Source organism: Procambarus clarkii, chromosome 32 (genome assembly GCF_040958095.1).
Source record: "Procambarus clarkii isolate CNS0578487 chromosome 32, FALCON_Pclarkii_2.0, whole genome shotgun sequence".
Taxonomy (NCBI): Eukaryota; Metazoa; Arthropoda; class Malacostraca; order Decapoda; family Cambaridae; genus Procambarus; species Procambarus clarkii.
The window spans coordinates 29,204,906-29,229,280 of record NC_091181.1 but is presented as its reverse complement, the minus strand read 5'-3'; the positions used below and the strand labels follow the sequence as shown (position 1 = coordinate 29,229,280).

At 49.0% G+C, this 24,375-nt stretch overlaps 1 protein-coding gene across 11 annotated transcripts in view; it reads left to right on the top strand.

Moving 5' to 3' along the window:
* Positions 1–24,375, top strand: part of OtopLa (Otopetrin-like a) — a 417,531-nt gene that overhangs the window by 202,431 nt on the left and 190,725 nt on the right. The window contains exon 1 of one of the 11 annotated variants that reach the window (XM_069335073.1): positions 21,828–23,030. The exons of the other annotated variants lie outside the window; for them this stretch is intronic. Within the exon in view, the coding sequence (XP_069191174.1) occupies positions 21,989–23,030 (1,042 nt within the window). The 5' untranslated portion in view covers positions 21,828–21,988. Of the gene's footprint in view, positions 1–21,827; positions 23,031–24,375 lie in introns of those variants that run through there. 11 annotated transcript variants of the gene reach the window in all.

The window sequence follows — 24,375 nt, the reverse complement described above, 5'->3', positions numbered from 1 at the left end:
TCTTCAACACCTCTGGGATAACCAACTGAAAAACTGCACGATCCTGCTGTCCCTTTACATAAAATAAGACCCCATCCTTCATTTCAAAATCATGAATTGCCAAATTACGTTTCTTCGACGGATATTTTCCTCCCTCCAAAAGTTCAATAATTTCCTTCCACCTTGGTTCGTTCATCTGGAATTCTCGCATTTTCTCACTGGAAATATTTTCAATGTTAAGATTTACGTTAATAGTAGCAATGTTTCTACTCAAAGTGTCTGGTACAACATGTGATGGTCCAGGCTTGTAAAGTATTTGGAATGAGTGAGCAGCTAGTTCATGAGACCAACGTGACATGCGAGGGCACTTAGTTCTTTTCTTAAAAATATGAGTCAAAGCCCTGTGATCTGTATAAATGACAAAGTGTCGTTGGAAAAGATACGGTTCAAAGTACCTGACACTTTCTACCACAGCCAAAGCTTCCCTATCCGTTGCAGAATAGCGGACCTCCGGACCCTTAACCTTCCTGCTGAAATATGCAACTGGGTGAGGAAGATTGTCATTATCACGTTGCATTAAGCACCCACCAATAGCTATGCCACTGGCGTCAGTGTGTACTTCCCACTCCTTATCAAAATCAGGTACTGCCAAGACTGGGGTGGTAATGAGTTGACTTTTTAATTTTGCATAAGCGTTATCATGCTCAGGTTTCCAAACGAATTTAACATTTTTCTTAGTAAGCTCAGTTAACGGTGCTGTTGTACTTGCAAAACCCTCAATGTGGCGACGGAAATATCCGGCTGCCCCCAGAAACCTTCGAACATCCTTTGCTGTCTTAGGTGTTGGCATGTCAGCAATGGCACGACAGGAGTCTGGGTCAGGTCGGATACCGTCTGTGCTCACCTGGAATCCCAGAAACTTAAACTTCTGAGATGCCAGAGTGCACTTACTCACGTTAAGTTTGAACCCCGCCTTATCTAACAGTGCCAGCGTCTCAGTCAAATCTCGTAAGTGCTCATCAAACGTCCTGGAGTAGATAACCACATCATCCAGGTACGCTAACGAGTGCCTCCCCAAGACTGGACTGAGGATATAATTAATTGCCCTCTGAAATGATGAAGGCGCTGTCTTTAACCCGAAAGGCATCCGCTTGAATTGATAAGTATGAACCCCATCAGAGAAGGCGGTCTTTTCTCTATCTTTCTCAGCAACTGGGATGGCCCAATACGCAGATTTCGCATCCAGAGTGGAAAAGTATTTGGCTGCCCCAAACTGATCTATTATTTCTTGTATCCGTGGCAAAGGATACACATCACCTTTAGTAATTTCGTTTATCTTTCGGTAGTCAACACAAAACCTATAACTACCATCCGGTTTACGTACCAACACCACTGGCGACAACCATGGTGATGTACTAGGCTCTATCACATCCTGTCTCAACATCCTCTGACACTCATCCCTAATTACTTCCTTCGCCCGTTCCGGAAGCCTCCATTGACGGGTGTAAATAGGAGGATGATCACCTGTAGGAATAACATGCTCGATCCTATCCAGAAGCCCGATCTGATCGTCTTCTGTTGCAAACAGTCTAGGGAATTTACGTAAAATCCCTCTCAAAAGTTTCCTATCTGACTGTTGCACATGTTGCAAATCCAGAGCCGAGATTAACTTATCAACTTCTTGAATATTACTACTTTTCCCTGTCTCGGTCTTGTTTTTTCCCTGTGTACTACTTTCTGTAACATTAAGTGCACTACACTGTGCTGTGGTGGCTGGCATCTCCTCCTGGCTTTGATACTGAAAAATTCCTGTATTTTCTACAATTGTAGCCTGAGACACCCTATCACCTGCCCTGAAACGATAGGTTTTGTGCGAGAGATTGACAACTGGAATAAGGGCACCTTTATCAAGCACTGTGATCAAATGATGAGGGATCAACAACCTGTCACATCTCCCAGTCACCTGAAGAGTGGTACCTGGTGTAATGTGACGTCCCACTGATACTTTAATGAATTTAACTGAATGTGGTGGGCAACATTGTTTCACCAAGGCATGTAACCCACATGATTTCTTCTCTGTGTCTGGAAGAGACTTAAACAACAACTTAGGGTAGTGACAGTTGTACTTCTGTTTCTTACTAATGGAAGCAATTACTGGTGGATGATCTACCATTTTAATGGGATAAACTACCTGGCCCAACTTCAATCTGCACTTCCTTGCTCCCTCTTGAGCCGACAAAGAAAAGTTAACTCGTCCCAGAAAATCCATTCCCAACAAAATCTGACCAGGGAATGCAAGATTTTCGACAATCGTGCAATTGTGTGGGTAAGCTTCTTCCTTACCTACTTCAAAATTGAGAGTGGCCTGGCCCAAGATATTAATATGTTGACCATTCACTGCTGTTAAATGCTTCCCACAACGCTTAAGGCGTGTCTCTTTAAGTGTGCTGAAGGCTGACTTTTTAATGAGAGTTGCTTGACTTCCGGTGTCCACAAAAACTGTCAATCTCACACCTTCAACCGTCATCTCAAACGTAGGTCTGCCACCACCCGAGGCGGGATTCTCTCATGATTCTGTTCTCCCCTTCCGGCATCTCGCTTTTACGTGGCCTCTTTTCCCACAATTAAAACAAGTACGCGAGTCCCACCAGTCATTACGTGGGGGTTGTTGCGTGCGACCACTACCCGCCGCTTTCGTCTGGGGGGGTCCTGACCTATTGCCCCCTTGTCCGCTCTCTACCTTCCTGCACACCGCATTGACATATGGCGACGTCCGCGCCTCCTCCGCATCCAAGTCCTCATCTATATGGTCTTCGGCGTATTGTACGAGTTCCCTAAAACTCAGGGAAGCCGTGTCCGTAGCGAGGTAGGGACCGATATGGGCGGGCAAGGCCTTACAAAATAGCTGCTTTGCAAACCGTTCCTCCTGCTGCGCATCGTAACCCAACTCCTGAGTGAGATCACCTATCCTGGTCCTAAGGAAGGCACCAAAATCTTTCAATTGAGTACCTTTATCCCTCTGAAGTGACGTTAAGTACCGACGAGCCTCCTCTTTAGTAATTTTCGCCTTAAATCGGTCCTTGATGGCCTGCACAAATTGTGGCCACGTCACCAAATGCCTGAATTCCTCAGACTTCCTCAGGGGCCCGTCGCGACCCACACATGCCCCAGTGGCCAGATTAATTTTAGTTTCATCGTCAGGAGCCGCGGCTAACACAGAATCCATCTCCCACAACCAATTTTCCACACAACGGTTGCGTTCCACTTTATTCGATGGGAGTTCAGCACAATTTAACCTTGGTAACGACAACTTCGGGAGTGACGCCACAAGTCCCGGTCTATAGGATGGAGTACTAGGAATGTAAGGGGGTGCCTGACCAGGGGTGGAAGGAACTATGAGGGGTTGGGTGAAGGATGGGGAAAGGGGTTGGGAGAGGGGTGAGGAGGGATTTCCCAGTGACCAAGGGGCTACCCCAGGTGAGTAACTATTTGAGGCACTACTCTGATAAGGTGGTTGTTGACCCTGTTGTTGATTGTGTGAGGGTTGTGAACCGTTCTGTCCTTGTAGTAACTGTAGCAGCATCTGTAGTACCTGTGGTTGTTGTTGTGCAACCTGGTGTATTTGTTGTGGTTGTTGTGCTACCTGATGTACCTGTTGGTGTTGTGCAACCTGTTGTACCTGATGTTGTTGTGCAACCTGTGTATTTGTTGTGGTTGTTGTGCTACCTGATGTACCTGTTGGTGTTGTGCAACCTGTTGTACCTGATGTTGTTGTGCAACCTGTTGTACCTGGTGTTGTTGTGCAACCTGTTGTACCTGGTGTTGTTGGGCAACCTGTTGTACCTGTTGGTGTTGTGCAACCTGTTGTACCTGATGTTGTTGTGCAACCTGTTGTACCTGGTGTTGTTGGGCAACCTGTTGTACCTGGTGTTGTTGTGCAACCTGTTGTACCTGGTGTTGTTGTGCAACCTGTTGTACCTGATGTTGTTGTGCAACCTGTTGTACCTGATGTTGTTGTGCTACCTGTTGTACCTGGTGTTGTTGAGCAACCTGTTGTACCTGGTGTTGTTGAGCAACCTGTTGTACCTGGTGTTGTTGAGCAACCTGTTGTACCTGGTGTTGTTGAGCAACCTGTTGTACCTGGTGTTGTTGAGCAACCTGTTGTACCTGGTGTTGTTGAGCAACCTGTTGTACCTGGTGTTGTTGAGCAACCTGTTGTACCTGATGTTGTTGTGCAACCTGTTGTACCTGGTGTTGTTGAGCAACCTGTTGTACCTGATGTTGTTGAGCAACCTGTTGTACCTGGTGTTGTTGAGCAACCTGTTGTACCTGGTGTTGTTGAGCAACCTGTTGTACCTGTTGTTGTTGAGCAACCTGTTGTACCTGTTGTTGTTGAGCAACCTGTTGTACCTGTTGTTGTTGAGCAACCTGTTGTACCTGTTGTTGTTGAGCAACCTGTTGTACCTGTTGTTGTTGAGCAACCTGTTGTACCTGTTGTTGTTGAGCAACCTGTTGTACCTGGTGTTGTTGAGCAACCTGTTGTACCTGTTGTTGTTGAGCAACCTGTTGTACCTGTTGTTGTTGAGCAACCTGTTGTACCTGTTGTTGTTGAGCAACCTGTTGTACCTGTTGTTGTTGAGCAACCTGTTGTACCTGTTGTTGTTGAGCAACCTGTTGTACCTGTTGTTGTTGAGCAACCTGTTGTACCTGTTGTTGTTGAGCAACCTGTTGTACCTGTTGTTGTTGAGCAACCTGTTGTACCTGTTGTTGTTGAGCAACCTGTTGTACCTGTTGTTGTTGTGCAACCTGTTGTACCTGTTGTTGTTGTGCAACCTGTTGTACCTGTGGTTGTTGTTGTGCAACCTGTTGTACCTGATGTTGTTGAGCAACCTGTTGTACCTGGTGTTGTTGTGCAGCCTGTTGTACCTGATGTTGTTGAGCAACCTGTTGTACCTGGTGTTGTTGAGCAGCCTGTTGTACCTGATGTTGTTGTTGTGATCCGTTTTGCCCCTGTATTAACTGTAGTAGCATCTGTATGGCTTGTTGTTGTGCCTCGGGTTGTACCTGTTGTAATTGTTGAGGTTGTGGGGGTGGTGTGTGTACGTTCATAAGCCCAGGGATCGTCAGACCTTGAGAACCCGCAATGGCATCATCCCCGGGAACTCCTTGTTCAACTGGTGTGGATGTTCTAATAGTGGGGTCCACAACCCCATCACCTATCGCCTCACCAATCATCGTGATGTCCGCTGAGCCAGAGCCCCCCAATGAAATCCTGCTTTCGTCCAGGGCTGCCGCCCCTTGGGCACCCGGATCCGTTACACCCCCCGTGGGGTTCGCTTGGGGTCCCTCCGCAAGGGCTAACGTCTGTACTGCCCTCACCAGGTGAGGGTCTGTCGATGGTGCTCCCCCGGTAGCCTCGTCGTCTACCATACCTTTACTCCTGAGCTTCATGTGCTTATCACACGACATATTCTCGGTAAACCTCGCAACCTAACCCTACCTGGGGAAAACAGGCAAAGTTCTGATCCCGCCAAGCGATTGCGGTGAAATTTTAACACAACCCCGATCTCAACAACTAATCACTCGCTCAATAATCTCTAACCTTTTATGTTAAACCTCTTGAACATCTAGACCGGAACTACTCTTCATTCACGTCGGTCACCGCGTTCCACAGCCCCAGTGAAGACCATAAATTACCGAAGCTGTTGACAGACGATGACAGCTGTCGGTGTCAGTGTCTCGCTGACTACCTACACCAATGAATGAATTCCTTTAGTCATATTATCCTCTTCTCTCATTCGTAACATTTATATGCGGACAGATGGAAATACGCAGCCGGCATCGACTACTAATCATCACTTGTGAAACAAACACTGTATACGATGTTGAACCAACTATATATGCGCCTTATAAACCACACAAAAAGGTGACGTTAATTATTAATTGATCGAACTACTAGAATAAACTAGAAAAAATGTAATTAATTTCCACTATATTTATTTGACACTCGAAGATGACTAGTAACGCAAATATAAAAAGAATTATAGTGCGACTTTCTTGTCTGTAAATGTAAATCCAATATAAATCTTAGAAAATTGATAATTACCGCATTCTTTAACAAAATATACTGAAATTATACAAGTAATATTTACGCGAAAGGGACTACACTGAATTTACTGTAAATAATTTAGTTTCACCTCTATTTTATTTATCGAAAATAATCAGTCTAGTTTACCAGCGCACAATAAATACAACATTTTACGTTAACTGAATTTCCTAAATTTTTCTTGAAAATCTTAGGCGCACTAGGAATGAATGACGTTACCGTTAATTTAACCCTGGCGCGATGTTCATATCTTCAACAATTATTTTAATTCCGTAACGCCCGACGCTAACAACGGCGCTCGGATATAATTATAAGTATTATTAGTTAAACCAAATTAATGTTAAATTAATTATTTACGTTACTGTATGAACTCGATGTTTACATAGCATACACTTGTTCACCGCCGGTCGCGTTGTAGAATACTGAGAAATATACACTGATACCTGCGACGCTCACAGCTACAAATTCGCGCTGAACCTTAAGTAAAAATTAGTAATTAATTTCCCAAAATTATAATTTAAATACTGGCGCGTAGTTGACTTGTTACTTTAACGGAATATAACACTCGCTAACCACCTAGACACGTTGATAAGTATACAAAAATTGAAAGTGCGCTCACTGACACGAAGCCTAATCCTCAGAAAGTTGTCTCCGCACAAATTCTTAATTAACTAAGTATTTCTTTTCTCAAAATTATAAATTAAATACCGACGTGTAGTTCGCTTATCACTTGAACTGAATATACTACTCGCGAGACACTTAGACACTTGGTTGAGCGCAAACAATTACTGAGCGCTGTCACACTGGGCGCTGAGTAAAACCGCTAGAAAATTCAGTCCCAACGCTAATTCGCTTAAATGACCAAAATTCGACTTTTGGTCTCTCAAAGTTCGCACTCGGACCACTTTAATCGTACACTTGAATTAACACTGACGACCCGATGATCGTATGGCCAGGCACAAAACTAGAATTTATTCCGAAATTGAGATTTTCCAAGCGACTTTGAAAAATGTCATCACAAAAATTTTCCACGATTTCACTGATTTCAGTTCTTTCACTGACTTCACTTTATACACCGCACTTCACTTGAACACAGTAAACCACTCACCTTTTAGTAATTCCCTCAAAGAATTAATACTGCACAATACGAACAAAAATCCAGACTTAAACATGTAAAACAAATACTTAGAAAGAATAATAACACTTATATATGAGAATTAGGTAACCAAGGGGGAACACTTAACTAACGAAGGGATACTTAACCTGAAAAGGAACTTAATATACAGGGAACTTAATTTAGTACTTAAGGAAATCTCGATTTAACCTATAACCGTCCCGTCCCGGCCCGCCCTGTCGCTTCTCCAAGCCTAGGTAACCACATCCACCTAGATCCCGACAGTACCAAATAATCCTGTCCTTCGCGGTCAACGGTTAGACTAGATAGCGGAACAACCGACGGATCTAACTGTCCGACACCACCGTAATTCCGTTGCTAGAGAATCTACTACACCATCCCTCAGTGACTCTTGGTACCTTCATGGCTGTACCGTAAAAATCTAGCGATTGGGTCGCCTACCACGCCCTCGGGGATAATAATTAGCGTCCTAATATTTCCCCGCCCCGACAATTCGACACCTAGAATTGTTGCTGCGAAAACCACCACGCAGCACCCTTGTCTGTAGTTGCAGAGGGTCGAGAAAAATAATACCCTGTCCAACTACCCAAGGCGGCCTCCACGCTAAACTGCCTGCTTAGCGCATACGCTTACTGTATATACTTGAACTTCCCAGCCCGCACGACCCTAGAATCGCCTACTCTATGCGAATCACACCACATAGGATTACCGTCGACTCTATCTCATGGGCCCCGGCTGCACCCTCACCACATAACATAACCGAACGGACAGGCGCGTGAGGCTTCAATAATCGTCAAGAAATTATTGATCCCACCGCTGCCACCATTGTAACGACCGCTTACCCTGTGTCGTAATAACCGCGGCCTCTATTGTAATAACCCAATGTTCCCCAGTATTAATCCTGTTATCTTGTGATCTCTCATAATCGTACTATACGCTCTCTGTTGTAATCTCTGTCTCTCTTCACTCAATAACCCCAGCTTAACACTGTTACAGTCCAGCATGACCCCTCACTGGACTGCCACGTATATAAGAGGAATATTAAATGAGGAAGATACACCAAGGACAAGGGTTATTAGTTAAAACAATAACAAAACACATTAACACTGCCACCACCTTCCCGACCAACCATACCTGAATGTGTCAATCACCGATCCCCCAGGAAGGCAAGGAATCAGTAACCATGGGACTCCGGGTAATATGAATTTCAGTAATAAATTTTGGAAAATTAGTTTGTGTAATTTACGTTACTTATTTGAATCCAAGGGCAACTTTAGTATCTATTAATAGTAGGAGAACATGGGGGCTTCCAATACAACACCTAAAAATGACAAAGTAGCAAAATATATCAAAGGGGAGTTAAGTGAATACCACTGGACAAGCTATACCATTTATTTTATGAAACATGTTAATTAAGACAATTTGAACACATCACCTATTCTATTTCCCTAGAGGCACAATGGGTATTTACCGAGGACACAAAACTCAAGTGCACTATACCTTAAATACCCGCACCACGGCCAAGATGTTGATGGCTGCCCTCAGCCCCGAGGATACGGGCTTGCGGCCCTGTTCCTAATACACTCCCAAGACACACTGATGAAATTTAGTTTTTCCAACCTATTGCTGGGAAGGATTACTCCTCCCACCATCTACTACAGCCCCAGGGCTCCACCCATTATTTTGGCAATGGCCAACCATTTAACACGTAGGCCTGAGGTCTGGCTCTCTAGGGCCAATAAGGACTTGGCCCTTATCTCAGGCCAATCACCTTCACTGATCTGTCGTGGAAAGCTACATGAATTTCTGAAGATTGAGTCAGCTCTCCCCAGCTAAAGAGAAGAGGGACAAGGCGCGTCTATGGAGCCCAGGCACCTGCGAGCAATGTTTACAAAACTGATAATTTATGTTCAAGCCTGTCTCCTCTAAGATAGGAGTAGGGACATTTGACTCTGCCTGGTATGGGGAAGGCCGCTGCTGAGAGGGACAGAGAGGGATGAGAGGGGGTGGAGAGGGAAATATCTGAGTGGGGAATTGAGTGGGAGAAGCCAAGTTATCCACGACCACCCTACCCTCAGGTCAACCTCTTGACCCTGACAAATGGGCGACAGGGGGGGGGGAAGAGGAGGAGACGAATGACGGCCAAGGGGAGGGGAGAAGGAAGGAGGGGAGAAGGGGAGGGAAAAGAGGGGAGAAGGGAGAACCAATGGTCTGAGCCCCAGATCATTACAATGAAAAGCACTGTCACGGTGTGTAATCCCTGCTCTGTACCCCCTGTATCCCTGCTCTGTACCCCCTGTATCCCTGTACCCCTGTATCCCTGCTCTGTACCCCCTGTATCCCTGCTCTGTACCCCTGTATCCCTGTTCTGTACCCCTGTATCCCTGCTCTGTACCCCTGTATCCCTGCTCTGTACCCCGTGTATCCCTGCTCTGTACCCCTGTATCCCTGTTCTGTACCCCCTGTATCCCTGCTCTGTACCCCTGTATCCCTGTTCTGTACCCCTGTATCCCTGCTCTGTACCCCTGTATCCCTGCTCTGTACCCCTGTATCCCTGCTCTGTACCCCTGTATCCCTGCTCTGTACCCCTGTATCCCTGCTCTGTACCCCTGTATCCCTGCTCTGTACCCCTGTATCCCTGCTCTGTACCCCCTGTATCCCTGCTCTGTACCCCCTGTATCCCTGCTCTGTACCCCCTGTATCCCTGTTCTGTACCCCTGTATCCCTGCTCTGTACCCCTGTATCCCTGCTCTGTACCCCTGTATCCCTGCTCTGTACCCCCTGTATCCCTGCTCTGTACCCCCTGTATCCCTGCTCTGTACCCCTGTATCCCTGCTCTGTACCCCTGTATCCCTGCTCTGTACCCCTGTATCCCTGCTCTGTACCCCCTGTATCCCTGCTCTGTACCCCCTGTATCCCTGCTCTGTACCCCCTGTATCCCTGTTCTGTACCCCTGTATCCCTGCTCTGTACCCCCTGTATCCCTGCTCTGTACCCCCTGTATCCCTGTTCTGTACCCCTGTATCCCTGCTCTGTACCCCCTGTATCCCTGCTCTGTACCCCTGTATCCCTGCTCTGTACCCCCTGTATCCCTGCTCTGTACCCCCTGTATCCCTGCTCTGTACCCCTGTATCCCTGCTCTGTACCCCCTGTATACCTGCTCTGTACCCCCTGTATCCCTGCTCTGTACCCCCTGTATCCCTGCTCTGTACCCCTGTATCCCTGCTCTGTACCCCTGTATCCCTGCTCTGTACCCCTGTATCCCTGCTCTGTACCCCTGTATCCCTGCTCTGTACCCCCTGTATCCCTGCTCTGTACCCCCTGTATCCCTGTTCTGTACCCCTATATCCCTGCTCTGTACCCCCTGTATCCCTGTTCTGTACCCCTGTATCCCTGCTCTGTACCCCTGTATCCCTGTTCTGTACCCCTGTATCCCTGCTCTGTACCCCTGTATCCCTGCTCTGTACCCCCTGTATCCCTGTTCTGTACCCCTGTATCCCTGCTCTGTACCCCTGTATCCCTGCTCTGTACCCCCTGTATCCCTGCTCTGTACTCGACAGCCTCATATTTCCTGAATTTCTTATCGAGAGTTTTCTGCACTCCCACCTCAGCCCCCTTACTTCCTGCTGTAAACCATTTACACCACAGGTAGCACAGATACAGGTACACCACAGGTAAACCAGCGGGGCCTGGGAGGAGAGGCCAGGGGTGGGGGAGTGTTGGGGCCCTGGCGTCACCCTCCGCCACCATCCACGCTCCTCACTATCAACATAACATCACCAAATCGAAATAGTTTCTGTGAATAACCTAATTGAATTAAAATATATATATATATATATATATATATATATATATATATATATATATATATATATATATATATATATATATAATGACTATAAATCATGTTAGTTTCGTTTATCATTATTAAATTGCTGTTAACAATTGTCACTTTTATTTTTGCAGGTAAGTTGGGCCTGAAGTGTTTACCTGCTGACGTCACAGTAAGTCACTATAGGCAGTAAGTGAAAAATAGGAAATATAGTTGAAGTTGGCCCCGGGCCGGGCTCGGGGAGGAGTAGAACTCTCGAAGCTCTCCTCAGGTACACTCCAGGTAAGTGTAGAGTGATATAGGCACAGGCGGTGGCAGCAGCTGAGTAATCCGTTCTCTTTAGTTCGCTACAACGGATAAAATACAATGTGCTAAGCCAAGGAGAGTGCGAACCCGAGTTACCCTCCTAACCTAACCTACCGGGACATAGAAAACGTGGATTTGTACTTAGTACTTTGTACGTTGGGGGCATAATAATGAAAGAAATTGAATTGAAATTGGGAGCATATCGTACATAATGAGACGTGCTAGTTGAGAGGGACGGTTGAGCTGAGGCTGTTCTATAGCTCGGTGGTACAACGTGTTCACACACACACACACACACACACACACACACACACACACACACACACACACACACACACACACACACACACACACACACACACACACACACACACATTCCCAGGAAGCAGCCCGTAACAGCCGTCTAACTCCCAGGTACCTATTTACTGCTAGGTAACAAAGGCATCAGGATGAAGGAAACTGCCCATTTGTTTTTCCGGCGGTGTTGGGGGATCGAACCCCGGTCCTTAGGTCCACGAGTCTAGAGCGCTGTCCACTGAGCCACCACGCACCCTTGTGTGTGTGTGTGTGTGTGTGTGTGTGTGTGTGTGTGTGTGTGTGTGTGTGTGTTAAAAGAAAATTGATTGACAGTTGAGAGGCGGGCCCAAAGGGCTAGAGCTCAACCCCCGCAAGCACAACTAGGTGAGTACACACATACATTTACACACACATACGTAGACACTTATGTACTAATATTGTGTGTGTACAGTGTACAGATAGGGAGATAAAGGGGGTCACAACACGTGGGATAATGAGGGGAGGTCGGCCGTTAGTGGGGGGGGGCGGCCTGGGTGCTTTGGGATTACATTCCTTTATTATGCACCCCATACCCATCCCGTGGGCGGTGGTGGAAAGGGTTACAGAGGCACATAATGCGTTCAGGAACTGAACGTCAGAGTTTGTTTAGCTTAGCAAGGGACAATCTTGTGAAGGTAGTTATACAATTGTTACTGTTACATATATAAACTTGTAAATATATATATATATATATATATATATATATATATATATATATATATATATATATATATATATATATATATATATATGTGTGTGTATATATGTCGTACCTAGTAGCCAGAATGCACTTCTCAGCCTACTATGCAGGGCCCGATTTGCCTAATAAGCCAAGTTTTCCTGAATTAATATATTTACTATAATTTTTTTCTTATGAAATGATAAAGCAACCCTTTTCTCTATGTATGAGGTCAATTTTTTTAATTGGAGTTAAAATTAACGTAGATATATGACCGAACCTAACCAACCCTACCTAACCTAACTTAACCTATATTTATAGGTAAGGTTAGGTTAGGTAGCCAAAAAAAGCTAGGTTAGGTTAGGTAGGTTAGGTAGTCGAAAAAGAATTAATTCATGAAAACTTGGCTTATTAGGCAAATCGGGCCTTGCATAGTAGGCTGCGAAGTGCGTTCTGGCTACTAGGTACGACATATATATGTATATATATATATATATATATATATATATATATATATATATATATATATATATATATATATATATATATATATATATATATATATATGCATGTACACAAATACATATAAATAATCTTTTATATCACAAGTGATTCAACAAGAGGCTCACAACAGTCACTATACAAGGCACTTTACATCTATGGTGAGTCACACAGTTACTAGTCTTGCTCCACACCCACCCAACTGGGCGGCAGCTTTACAGTCATGTGCTTCACACCCACCCAACTGGGCGGCAGCTTTACAGTCATGTGCTCCACACCCACCCAACTGGGCGGCAGCTTTACAGTCATGTACAAATACATTACCTACAGTAAGCAAACTTTGGATACTTCGCTAAAATTCCCGGCAGTACACCATTAATGTTCATGACTGAAGTACTTACACATTTATTGGATTCCATTGATGGCGTTATCTCTGAATTCCGCGATGTTGTCACATTCCATTATATAATGACGCAAAGTATGGGAATAGTTCTACTGACAGTGTTTACATGTAGTCACGTCTACATGAGCAGATGTTACAAACTGCCAGAGGTATTTGTAGCTGAAAGCGGGGCAGATGGGTACAGGGTAGGGGGGGTAGGGGGGGTGGGGGGGGTGCGGGCTGTCTCATGTGTGATGTGGTTGGTTACATGAAGCAGCTGTTAGAGAGCTGTAACATTAGTCAGTGAGTGTGTGGTTGGTGTTTATGTCGGCGGCCAGCGCCGAGTGTCTGGGCTCCGTCACCGATCATTAGCGTGTTCTGTCAACCGTTTGGTGCCTCTCACTGCTGGCATTAATAGTTCACAGTCAACTGTACCGCTGTCAGTACCAGCTTTTGCGTCCGTCCTCACTCTTCTCTCCAGTCTTCCTGCAGGTGTTGCGGGACCGCTGAAGCTCGTATACTGACTGGATGGCACCGACAGTCTCGTGGACGCGAGAGAGAAAGCTAACTGGGTGCGGTGTAGGAGTAGCGATCGTGTGTTACAATAGGAATCACTACATATGTGCATGGGCACAATGACGGCAGATGAGTTCGAGTTTGCGACTCGTGAATTTGCGGTGAACAGATACAAGAACCCATTTTGTCTGTACACATTTAGGTACATCGGCATTTATAAGGAAGTCTCCTAGACTGTATATGAAAGGGAGTACAGACTGTGCCAACGTGGTTAAAGATCCCCCATCACACAGGGTGGTTAGTCACACAGGGTGGTTAGTCACACAGGGTGGTTATTCACACAGGGTGGTTACTCACACAGGGTGGTTACTCACACACGGTGGTTAGTCACACAGGGTGGTTACTCACACAGGGTGGTTACTCACACAGGGTGGTTAGTCACACAGGGTGGTTAGTCACACAGGGTGGTTAGTCACACAGGGTGGTTACTCACACACGGTGGTTACTCACACAGGGTGGTTACTCACACAGGGTGGTTACTCACACAGGGTGGTTACTCACACAGGGTGGTTACTCACACGGTGGTTACTCACACAGGGTGGTTACTCACACAGGGGCATGTGAGCAGTAGCCGGCACTGGCAAACTTTGGCTGCATTGTGAGGATATACCAGAACAAAAGAAGGTTTGTTTCCTCACTGCGCATAGAGCCGCCCTCCTCCCTGTTTAGTCAGTACTTATAGTAACCATGTGCACCGTCGTACATATATTGTAATGGACAATTAGAAAGTTGAATTTTGAAACTATTGAATTTGAACAAACAGGAAAAGATTTTGTATCTATGTTTCTAATAAAACCTGATTTAACCTAACGGAACCATCCTAAGGTTAATGCACGCTCTCTGAGGCATAATATAGCACATATATTTATAGCACATATATATGTGCTATATTAGAACATTTGTTAGGTTTTTAGCTATATATATATTTTCAGAACTATAAAAAGTCAATAGTACCAAATTCTACTATCTAATTGTCCATTACGTCAATATATATATAATATATATATATATATATATATATATATATATATATATATATATATATATATATATATATCATGGTCATCATGGTTACACAAAATACTATCTTAACAGAAGGATGGGGTGGCATAGTGGAGCAGGGGGGGGGGGGGGGAGAGAGACCGCCAGAGTTAGGTACAAAGTGTGATGTGAGATGTCTCAATAAGGTGCGGGTGAGGTGGGGGAGACGACCCCCAGACTGCCAGGAGACGACCCCCAGACTGGCAGGAGACGACCCCCAGACTGGCAGGAGGAGACGACCCCCAGACTGGCAGGAGGAGACGACCCCCAGACTGGCAGGAGGAGACGACCCCCAGACTGCCAGGAGACGACCCCCAGACTGCCAGGAGACGACCCCCAGACTGGCAGGAGACGACCCCCAGACTGCCAGGAGACGACCCCCAGACTGGCAGGAGGAGACGACCCCCAGACTGGCAGGAGACGACCCCCAGACTGGCAGGAGACGACCCCCAGACTGGCAGGAGGAGACGACCCCCAGACTGGCAGGAGACGACCCCCAGACTGGCAGGAGACGACCCCCAGACTGGCAGGAGACGACCACCAGACTGGCAGGAGGAGACGACCCCCAGACTGGCAGGAGACGACCCCCAGACTGGCAGGAGACGACCCCCAGACTGCCAGGAGACGACTCCCAGACTGGCAGGAGGAGATGACCCCCAGACTGCCAGGAGACGACCCCCAGACTGCCAGGAGACGACCCCCAGACTGGCAGGAGGAGACGACCCCCAGACCAGCAGGAGGAGACGACCCCCAGACTGGCAGGAGGAGACGACCCCCAGACTGGCAGGAGGAGACGACCCCCAGACTGCCAGGAGACGGCCCCCAGACTGGCAGGAGGAGACGACCCCCAGACTGGCAGGAGACGACCCCCAGACTGGCAGGAGACGACCCCCAGACTGGCAGGAGGAGACGACCCCCAGACTGGCAGGAGACGACCCCCAGACTGGCAGGAGGAGACGACCCCCAGACTGGCAGGAGGAGACGACCCCCAGACTGGCAGGAGGAGACGACCCCCAGACTGGCAGGAGGAGACGACCCCCAGACTGGCAGGAGGAGACGACCCCCAGACTGGCAGGAGGAGACGACCCCCAGACTGGCAGGAGGAGACGACCCCCAGACTGGCAGGATGAGACGACCCCCAGACTGGCAGGAGGAGACGACCCCCAGACTGGCAGGAGGAGACGACCCCCAGGCTGCCAGGAGACGACCCCCAGACTGGCAGGAGGAGACGACCCCCAGACTGGCAGGAGGAGACGACCCCCAGACTGCCAGGAGACGACCCCCAGACTGGCAGGAGGAGACGACCCCCAGACTGACAGGAGACGACCCCCAGACTGCCAGGAGACGACCCCCAGACTGGCAGGAGGAGACGACCCCCAGACTGGCAGGAGGAGACGACCCCCAGACTGGCAGGAGACGACCCCCAGACTGGCAGGAGGAGACGACCCCCAGACTGGCAGGAGGAGACGACCCCCAGACTGGCAGGAGACGACCCCCAGACTGGCAGGAGGAGACGACCCCCAGACTGGCAGGAGGAGACGACCCCCAGACTGCCAGGAGACGACCCCCAGACTGGCAGGAGGAGACGACCCCCAGACTGGCAAGAGGAGACGACCCCCAGACTGGCAGGAGACGACCCCCAGACTGGCAGGAGGAGACGACCCCCAGACTGGCAGGATGAGACGACCCCCAGACAGGCAGGAGGAGACGACCCCCAGACTGGCAGGATGAGACGACCCCCAGACTGCCAGGATGAGACGACCCCCAGTCTGGCAGGAGACGACCCCCAGACTGGCAGGAGGAGACGACCCCCAGACTGGCAGGATGAGACGACCCCCAGACTGGCAGGAGGAGACGACCCCCAGACTGGCAGGATGAGACGACCCCCAGACTGGCAGGAGGAGACGACCCCCAGACTGGCAGGAGGAGACGACCCCCAGACTGGCAAGAGGAGACGACCCCCAGACTGGCAGGAGGAGACGACCCCCAGACTGGCAGGATGAGACGACCCCCAGACTGGCAGGAGACGACCCCCAGACCAGCAGGAGGAGACGACCCCCAGACTGGCAGGAGGAGACGACCCCCAGACTGGCAGGAGGAGACGACCCCCAGACTGGCAGGAGACGACCCCCAGACCAGCAGGAGGAGGGAAGGGGAGGCGCGCCTGCCGTGGGAAGCTGTGTATTGTGCTGGTGGCGGAAGTCAGGATGCCACACCGGAACCTGGCCCCCGGCGCCCCCCCCCCCGTGCTGCTGCCAGTAACCCCCCCCTACATGTGCCTCAATCATCACCCCCCCCCCACCTCCCCTTCACACGCACAACCTTCCCCCTCTACACATCCTTCCCTCCTCCTATACACAACTTCATCCCTCTACACAAAACCTCTTTCATCATCTACACACACAACCTCCCGCCTTCTTTCTACGCGTCTGACTCCCTTCCCCCTCCCCCTCACACACACACACACACACACACACACACACACACACACACACACACACACACACACACACACACGCACACACACACACACACACTAAAACTGTGTATGAGGCTGACTCTATACACAGTTTCAAGTGTAGATATGACAGAACCCAGTAGGCTCAGGAACCTGTACACCTGTTGATTGACGGTTGAGAGGCGGGACCAAATAGCCAGAGCTTAACCCTCGCAAGCACAATTAGGTCAGTACACTGGGGGGCGCTAAGGAATGAACAGCACGCTGGGCACGTAATCCCGTGAACTGGGGTTCGATTCCCGGCGAGAAGCAAAATGGCCAGTTTCTTTAACCCTAATACCCCCTATTACCTACCTGTAAATAGATACCTGGGAGTTAATAACAGTTGATTGATTGATTGACAGTTGAGCGGCGGGCCGAAAGAGCAGAGCTCAACCCCCGCCAGCACAACTAGGTGAATGTAACTAGGTGAATACACACTACTCAGATAAAAGACTCAGATAAAAGGAGGTAAAACTTAGATAAAAGACTCAGATAAAAGGAGGTAAATAAAGTATCTGTGGCCTGGCAACAGATATAATGGGCGTAGTTAGTGTGGGTGGCATGAACCACGGGGACTAAATGGGCGAGGCTCGCTTTTTCCTCCCTTAGCTGCGCTTGCTGCGGGGTTGATGTTCAGCTCTTGGGTCCTGCCTCTCGACCGTCCGTCGCCTGGTTTACAACTTTGCGAACCGTTGGTGGTGTCTTGTCAACATTTGGAGATAATCTTCACTGACCTAACGTGTTCTCTTAACTCTTTAACTGTTGTTTAGCGTCTCGTTATGGACTTGTCTTACTACATGTCTTCTCGTGTGTGTGTGTGTGTGTGTGTGTGTGTGTGTGTGTGTGTGTGTGTGTGTGTGTGTGTGTGGGTGTGTGTGTGTGTGTGTGTGTGTGTGTGTGTGTGGGGGTGTGTGTGTGTGTGTGTGTGTGTGTGCGTGTAACAGAGCAAGGATGCGGGATTGTGGAATCCTATATTCATAGTGGGCGTTGGAGGAGAATGAGGGCAGTGTAGAGTGTGTAGTGGTGGAGTGTGGAACACCCCTCCACACCTCCCTCACGCCGGCCTCCACTCCACAACCCTCGCCCCTCCATACACCTCCATACACCCCCATACACCCCCATACACTCCCTCTAAGTCTAATTCTACACGTGGAGGCATGCGCGCGCATTCTGTTTAAGAGGTGAAATAGATGGGGTGTGTGAAGTGTTCCGTGAGAGTCTTAGTGGTGACCAGTGTTCCGTGGGAGCCTTAGTGGTGACCAGTGTTCCGGGGGAGCCTTAGTGGTGACCAGTGTTCCGTGAGAGCCTTAGTGGTGACCAGTGTTCCGTGGGGCCTTAGTGGTGACCAGTGTTCCGTGAGAGCCTTAGTGGTGACCAGTGTTCCGTGGGGCCTTAGTGGTGACCAGTGTTCCGTGAGAGCCTTAGTGGTGACCAGTGTTCCGTGGGGCCTTAGTGGTGACCAGTGTTCCGTGAGAGCCTTAGTGGTGACCAGTGTTCCGTGGGAGCCTTAGTGGTGACCAGTGTTCCGTGAGAGCCTTAGTGGTGACCAGTGTTCCGTGGGAGCCTTAGTGGTGAACAGTGTTCCGTGAGAGCCTTAGTGGTGACCAGTGTTCCGTGGCGGCCTTACCAGTGACCAGTGTTCCGTGGCGGCCTTACCAATGACAAGTGTTCCGTGGCGGCCTTACCAGTGACCAGTGTTCCGTGGCGGCCTTACCAGTGACCAGTGTTCCGTGGCGGCCTTACCAGTGACAAGTGTTCCGTGCGGGCTCAGAGAACACCACGCAAGAAAATGGTCATCTTAGTGTGTTAACTAAACCTGAAATGTTTAAAATATGAAGCAAAATGAAATTGATAGGAATTGGGATAATTTGCGATAAATAAAAACTTGCAGATTGAGTATTAACTATAATTTAGAGACACTGAACATTCTAGAAGCACTGATCCTCATATCCTTATTGTGAGCACCCATGGTGTAGTTGGTGGGATGTGGCACCCATGGTGTGGTTGGTAGGACGTAGCACCCATGGTGTGGTTGGTGGGACGTAGCACCCATGGTGTAGTTGGTGGGACGTAGCACCCATGGTGTAGTTGGTAGGACGTAGCACCCATGGTGTGGTTGGTAGGACGTAGCACCCATGGTGTGGTTGGTAGGACGTAGCGCCCATGGTGTGGTTGGTAGGACGTAGCGCCCATGGTGTGGTTGGTAGGACGTAGCACCCATGGTGTGGTTGGTAGGACGTAGCACCCATGGTGTGGTTGGTAGGACGTAGCACCCATGGTGTAGTTGGTGGGATGTGGCGCCCATGGTGTGGTTGGTAGGACGTAGCGCCCATGGTGTAGTTGGTGGGACGTAGCACCCATGGTGTGGTTGATATGTAGGATATTCTCCTTCACAACAGGGGGGGGGGGCTGTTCCCCTTGTATATATCGTCTGAATATGTGTATTATTGTGTTGAAGGTATTCCTGAGAGAGTTAGTGTTGGGGCTGGAGACAGGATCTTTGTGAGATAAACTGGGGTTAGGTGGCTGTTGCGTCGACACGCTACAATATGCGTGGGAAGGTTGAGGAGAGAGGGGGGTGGTTGGGGTTGTGGGGTAGGGGGGGGGCGGCGGGTAGGAGGGGAGGTAGGAGTTTTGTGGTAAGGGGAGAGGGGGGGGCGTGTGAGAGAAGGGTGAGGGATAGAAGGGGTAGGGGAGCATTCAGCAATTTTGCCTCAGAATTACCAAAGAATTATATATGGTAACGTTATAATCACACACACATACAAGGGGTGGGGGGTTTGGTAGCTGAGTGGACAGCGTGCGGGACATGTAATACTGTGGACCGGGGTTCGATTCCCGGCGCCGGTGAGAAACAAAATGGGCAGTGTTTCTTTCACCCTGATGCCACTTACCTAGCAGTAAATAGGTACCTGGGAGTTAGACAGCTGTCACAGGCTGCTGCCTGGTGTGTGCGTGTGTGGTGGTGGTGGGGGGATTTGTTAGTAGTTAGCAACAGCTGATTGACAGTTAAGAGGCGGGCCGAAAGAGCAGAGCTCATTCCCCACTAGCACAACTAGGTGTATGAGGAGCGCCTGAAGGAACTGTGCCTTACGACACTAGAAAAAAGTAGGGAGAGGAGGGATATGATAGGAACGTATAAAATACTCAGGGGGATTGATTGACTGAGTGGAATTATACGGAATTTTCACAGTAAATACCAACAGGACAAGGGGGACATGGCTGGAAGCTGGGAAACTCAGGATTGGTCAAAGAGATGCTAGAAAGTTTTCATTTAGCTTAAGATAAATAAATTAATTTATCTGACGGTTAAATAAATTAATTTATCTGACGGTTTTACGGTAAAGTAAACATATACACAGTCAGATGCTTTCACACATGTTTTGATGTTCTGTTTATGGGTCTTCATTTTTGTATTATTTAGTTATTTATTTATTTGAATGGGGAGGAGTTTGTGATCAGTATTTCATCTAGGAATTGTGCATTGTGGGTCGGGAGTGTGGTGGCACTAGTGTGGGGGTCCTCCTCCCTCCCCCTACCCCGCCCCCACCACCACACAACACTCCCTCCCTCCGCCATTGCTATCAATCTTCCCTCCAATGGGACGCTTCTCTCACAAGAGTTCTTAAGATGATGCCATTCCTCGTTACGTCGAATGTCGTAAGTCAGCATTCACGACATTTTATTTTTTGAAGGTCCCAGAATTTTGAGTTTGTGCAGGTGGAAAAGGGGGGATAGAGGGAGCGGGGGGGGAGGGGGTAAGGGAAGGGAGAGTGGAAGGGAGGAGTTGGGGAGGGGAGGGGGAAGGTAATGGGAAGGTAGAGTGGAATTTGGTGAGGGAAAATGGGTGTGTGGATGATGGCTACACGGTATTCATCCATTTCATTATAGACACCAATAATACGTTGGAATACATCAGTGGGGACCGAGTGCCGGCACACTAGACGACCTCCCGCAGCGCCTTAACTAAGCGTAGCCCCTAAGAGCAAGCTTAGGGGCACCACACACATTGCATGCTTAGGCACCACACACATTGTGTCAACAAGGCGCACAGCTCGCCTCCCAGTTTGACAAAGAAAGGAGAGGGAAAGAGGGGGGAAGTGAGAGTGGGGGGGGGGGAGAGGGAGAGGAGAGCGATACATAGCTTTAACTGTGACATGTGTCCGGGTGTCCGGTGAGAGCCGCGGTTGAGGTGATGGGAGTGTTGTGTGTAGGGAACTATTAAGGGGAAAGCACCAAGTCATTACGACTATATAGCACTTGGAAGAGGTCAGGATAAGGATTTGGGATGGGACGGGGGGGAAGGAATGGTGTCCATCCACTTGGACGGTCGGGGATTGAACGCCGACCTGCATGACGCGAGACCGTCGCTCTACCGTCCAGCCCAAGTGGTTGGACAGTGTTGTGTGTCAATACTGGAGGTTATTGTGGTGTTTGCCCGCAGATCCACAGGTGGTGGCGGACGCTGCTCGCCCGAGTGGCGCGCAATAGGGGCTTAACTAGAGGCATCAAGACTGACCGGAACCAGCAGTGTCAAGCATGTGGCCGCCGCCGCCGCCGCGGTCATTATGTGAGAGGTAGTGTGTGGCGGAGGAAGGTCGCAAGGGCGCAGGGTGATGAAGGGTGACCGTGGCGTGGCGACCATCAGCGGGGCTGCTGTGAGGGAGTGTCACGCCCCAGCCCCGCCCCTCACGCTGCCTTCTTCAGGAGCCTCCTCGTCAGGCGCCCCGCCCCGCCCCTCCCCGCCTGCCTTCACCTCGCCTGCCGCTAGCAGTTTCTTGCGCAGGTTGGCCAAATACGCCAGCAGAGTGGTACCCTTGTCGGCTACTTCTATAAGGGAGACGCCTGGATACTATGCCACTAAACACCCCTCTACCAACGACCTCCAGGCTGGCACCGGTGCCTCCAACGACCTCGAGGCTAGCACCGGCGCCTCCACCAACGACCTGCGTGGCACCGAGGGCGTGGAGGAGGTGGCAGGGACGTCGGGCACGAGCAGAAACGGACAGGTTCCCTGTGAGAGATCGTCGGGCAGTGTTGCCAACATCCCCGTCCACCACATCACCAGGTCAGCCAGCTACGAGCGCGCCATCAGCAGTAACCAGATGGTGATCACAGCCAAGCCGCCACCCGCCGCCGCCAAGCCGCCACACTCCGCCGCCAAGCCGCCACCCGCCGCCGCCAAGACACCAAACCGCAAAGTATCCTCCAGGAAGAAATCCAACGTTTCGGACACCTCGAGGTCTTCTAACTCCTCGAATGAGTCGAACTCGGTGGTGAGCCCTTGCGGGGGCCCAGGCAGTGGCCCTGCAGGGTCCCCTAGCGGGACTTCTGGTGCGACATCTAGCAGGGGCCATGCAGGGACCCCCGGAGGGCCTACCACCGAGATCCCTGACGGAACCCCTAGTGGGTCACCTGGCGGCACAACGAGAGAAACCTCTGAAGGAACTTCTGGTGACATCCAGGCCAGGAGCCTTAATGGGGCCCTTGACCGGACGTCGAGCGCGGCCCCGGGCCAAACCGCGAGTGAGGCCCCTGGCTGTGCCCCTGGTGAGACCCCTGGAGGAACTTCTGATGGAAGTGGATCACCGGCGGTGAGGGTGGCCCCCACCGCCGCCCCCAGGTACTCCATCAGGAACTCGCTGGCCCTGGAGGAAGGTAAGTCTCCCTTTCCCTACACTTGTGTGTAATTACCTAAGTGTAATTACCTAAGTGTAGTTACAGGATGAGAGCTACGCTCGTGGTGTCCCGTCTTCCCAGCACTCTTTGTCATATAACGCTTTGAAACTACTGACGGTCTTGGCCTCCACCACCTTCTCACTTAACTTGTTCCAACCGTCTACCACTCTATTTGCGAAGGTGAATTTTCTTATATTTCTTCGGCATCTGAAGTGTGTGTGTGTGTGTGTGTGTGTGTGGCAACAAGGTCACTACGGCCTGGCCCGCTACCTTCTTTCTCATCTACACATCTTGAGTGTGCGTGAGGGCTGGGTTATCTATCTATCAGTCACGTTATCGTGACATTATGTATTTCGTACATATTAAAGTAGAGCGAAGTTGAAGCGTATAATTATCTCTGTATATTGACACAAGAGCAGCGCTGTGATTGGTGGCTTCTCAGAAACACTGGCAGATCATAGTCACTGAACCATCCCAGGAGGGTGATCCCTGTCATTATAAGAATATAAGGATCGACAGAAATTCTATTGGCCCTTACGAGGCAACTTTTGCTTATACCGAAACAATTTCATATTTCTGTCTTAAGGTTCGTTTCAGACAATCCAGCGACGCCATGTTTGTTGTGTTATCCGGTAATTTGTTGTATAAATCGACCGAATTACCGAATTTATAATGTTTTCTTGTTTACTTTGTATTCATTGTTGCGTGTTGTATATTGTGTAATATTTATCCCTTATTACCTCTGCTGAAGACATTGAAAAATTACAAGCAGATATCAACAAAGTTTTCGTACTGGGCAGCAGAAAATAACATGATGTTTAACAGTGATAAATTCCAGGTACTCAGGTACGGCAAAAATGAGAATCTGAAACATAATACAGGGTACAAAACATAATCGAATCTGCCCAGAGTAGGAAAACAGCATGTAAAGGATTTGAGAATAATGATGTCCGACGATCTAACGTTTAAGGAGCATAACCAAGCAAATATTGCGTCAGCCAGGAAAATGATAGGATGGATTACGAGAACTTTCAAATCCAGGGATCCCATCACAATGGTTGTACTCTTCAAGTCACTTGTGTTGTCCCGTCTTGAGTATTGCTCAGTACTCGCTTCCCCCTTCAGAGCAGGAGAGATTGCTGAAATAGAGGAAATACAGAGAACATATACGGCACGCATACACGAGATAAAACACCTAAATTATTGGGATCGTCTCAAAGCTCTCCAAATGTACCTGTAGAAAGGAGACGAGAGAGATATCAAATAATATACACATGGAAAATACTGGAGGGACAGGTCCCAAATCTACACAGTAAAATAACAA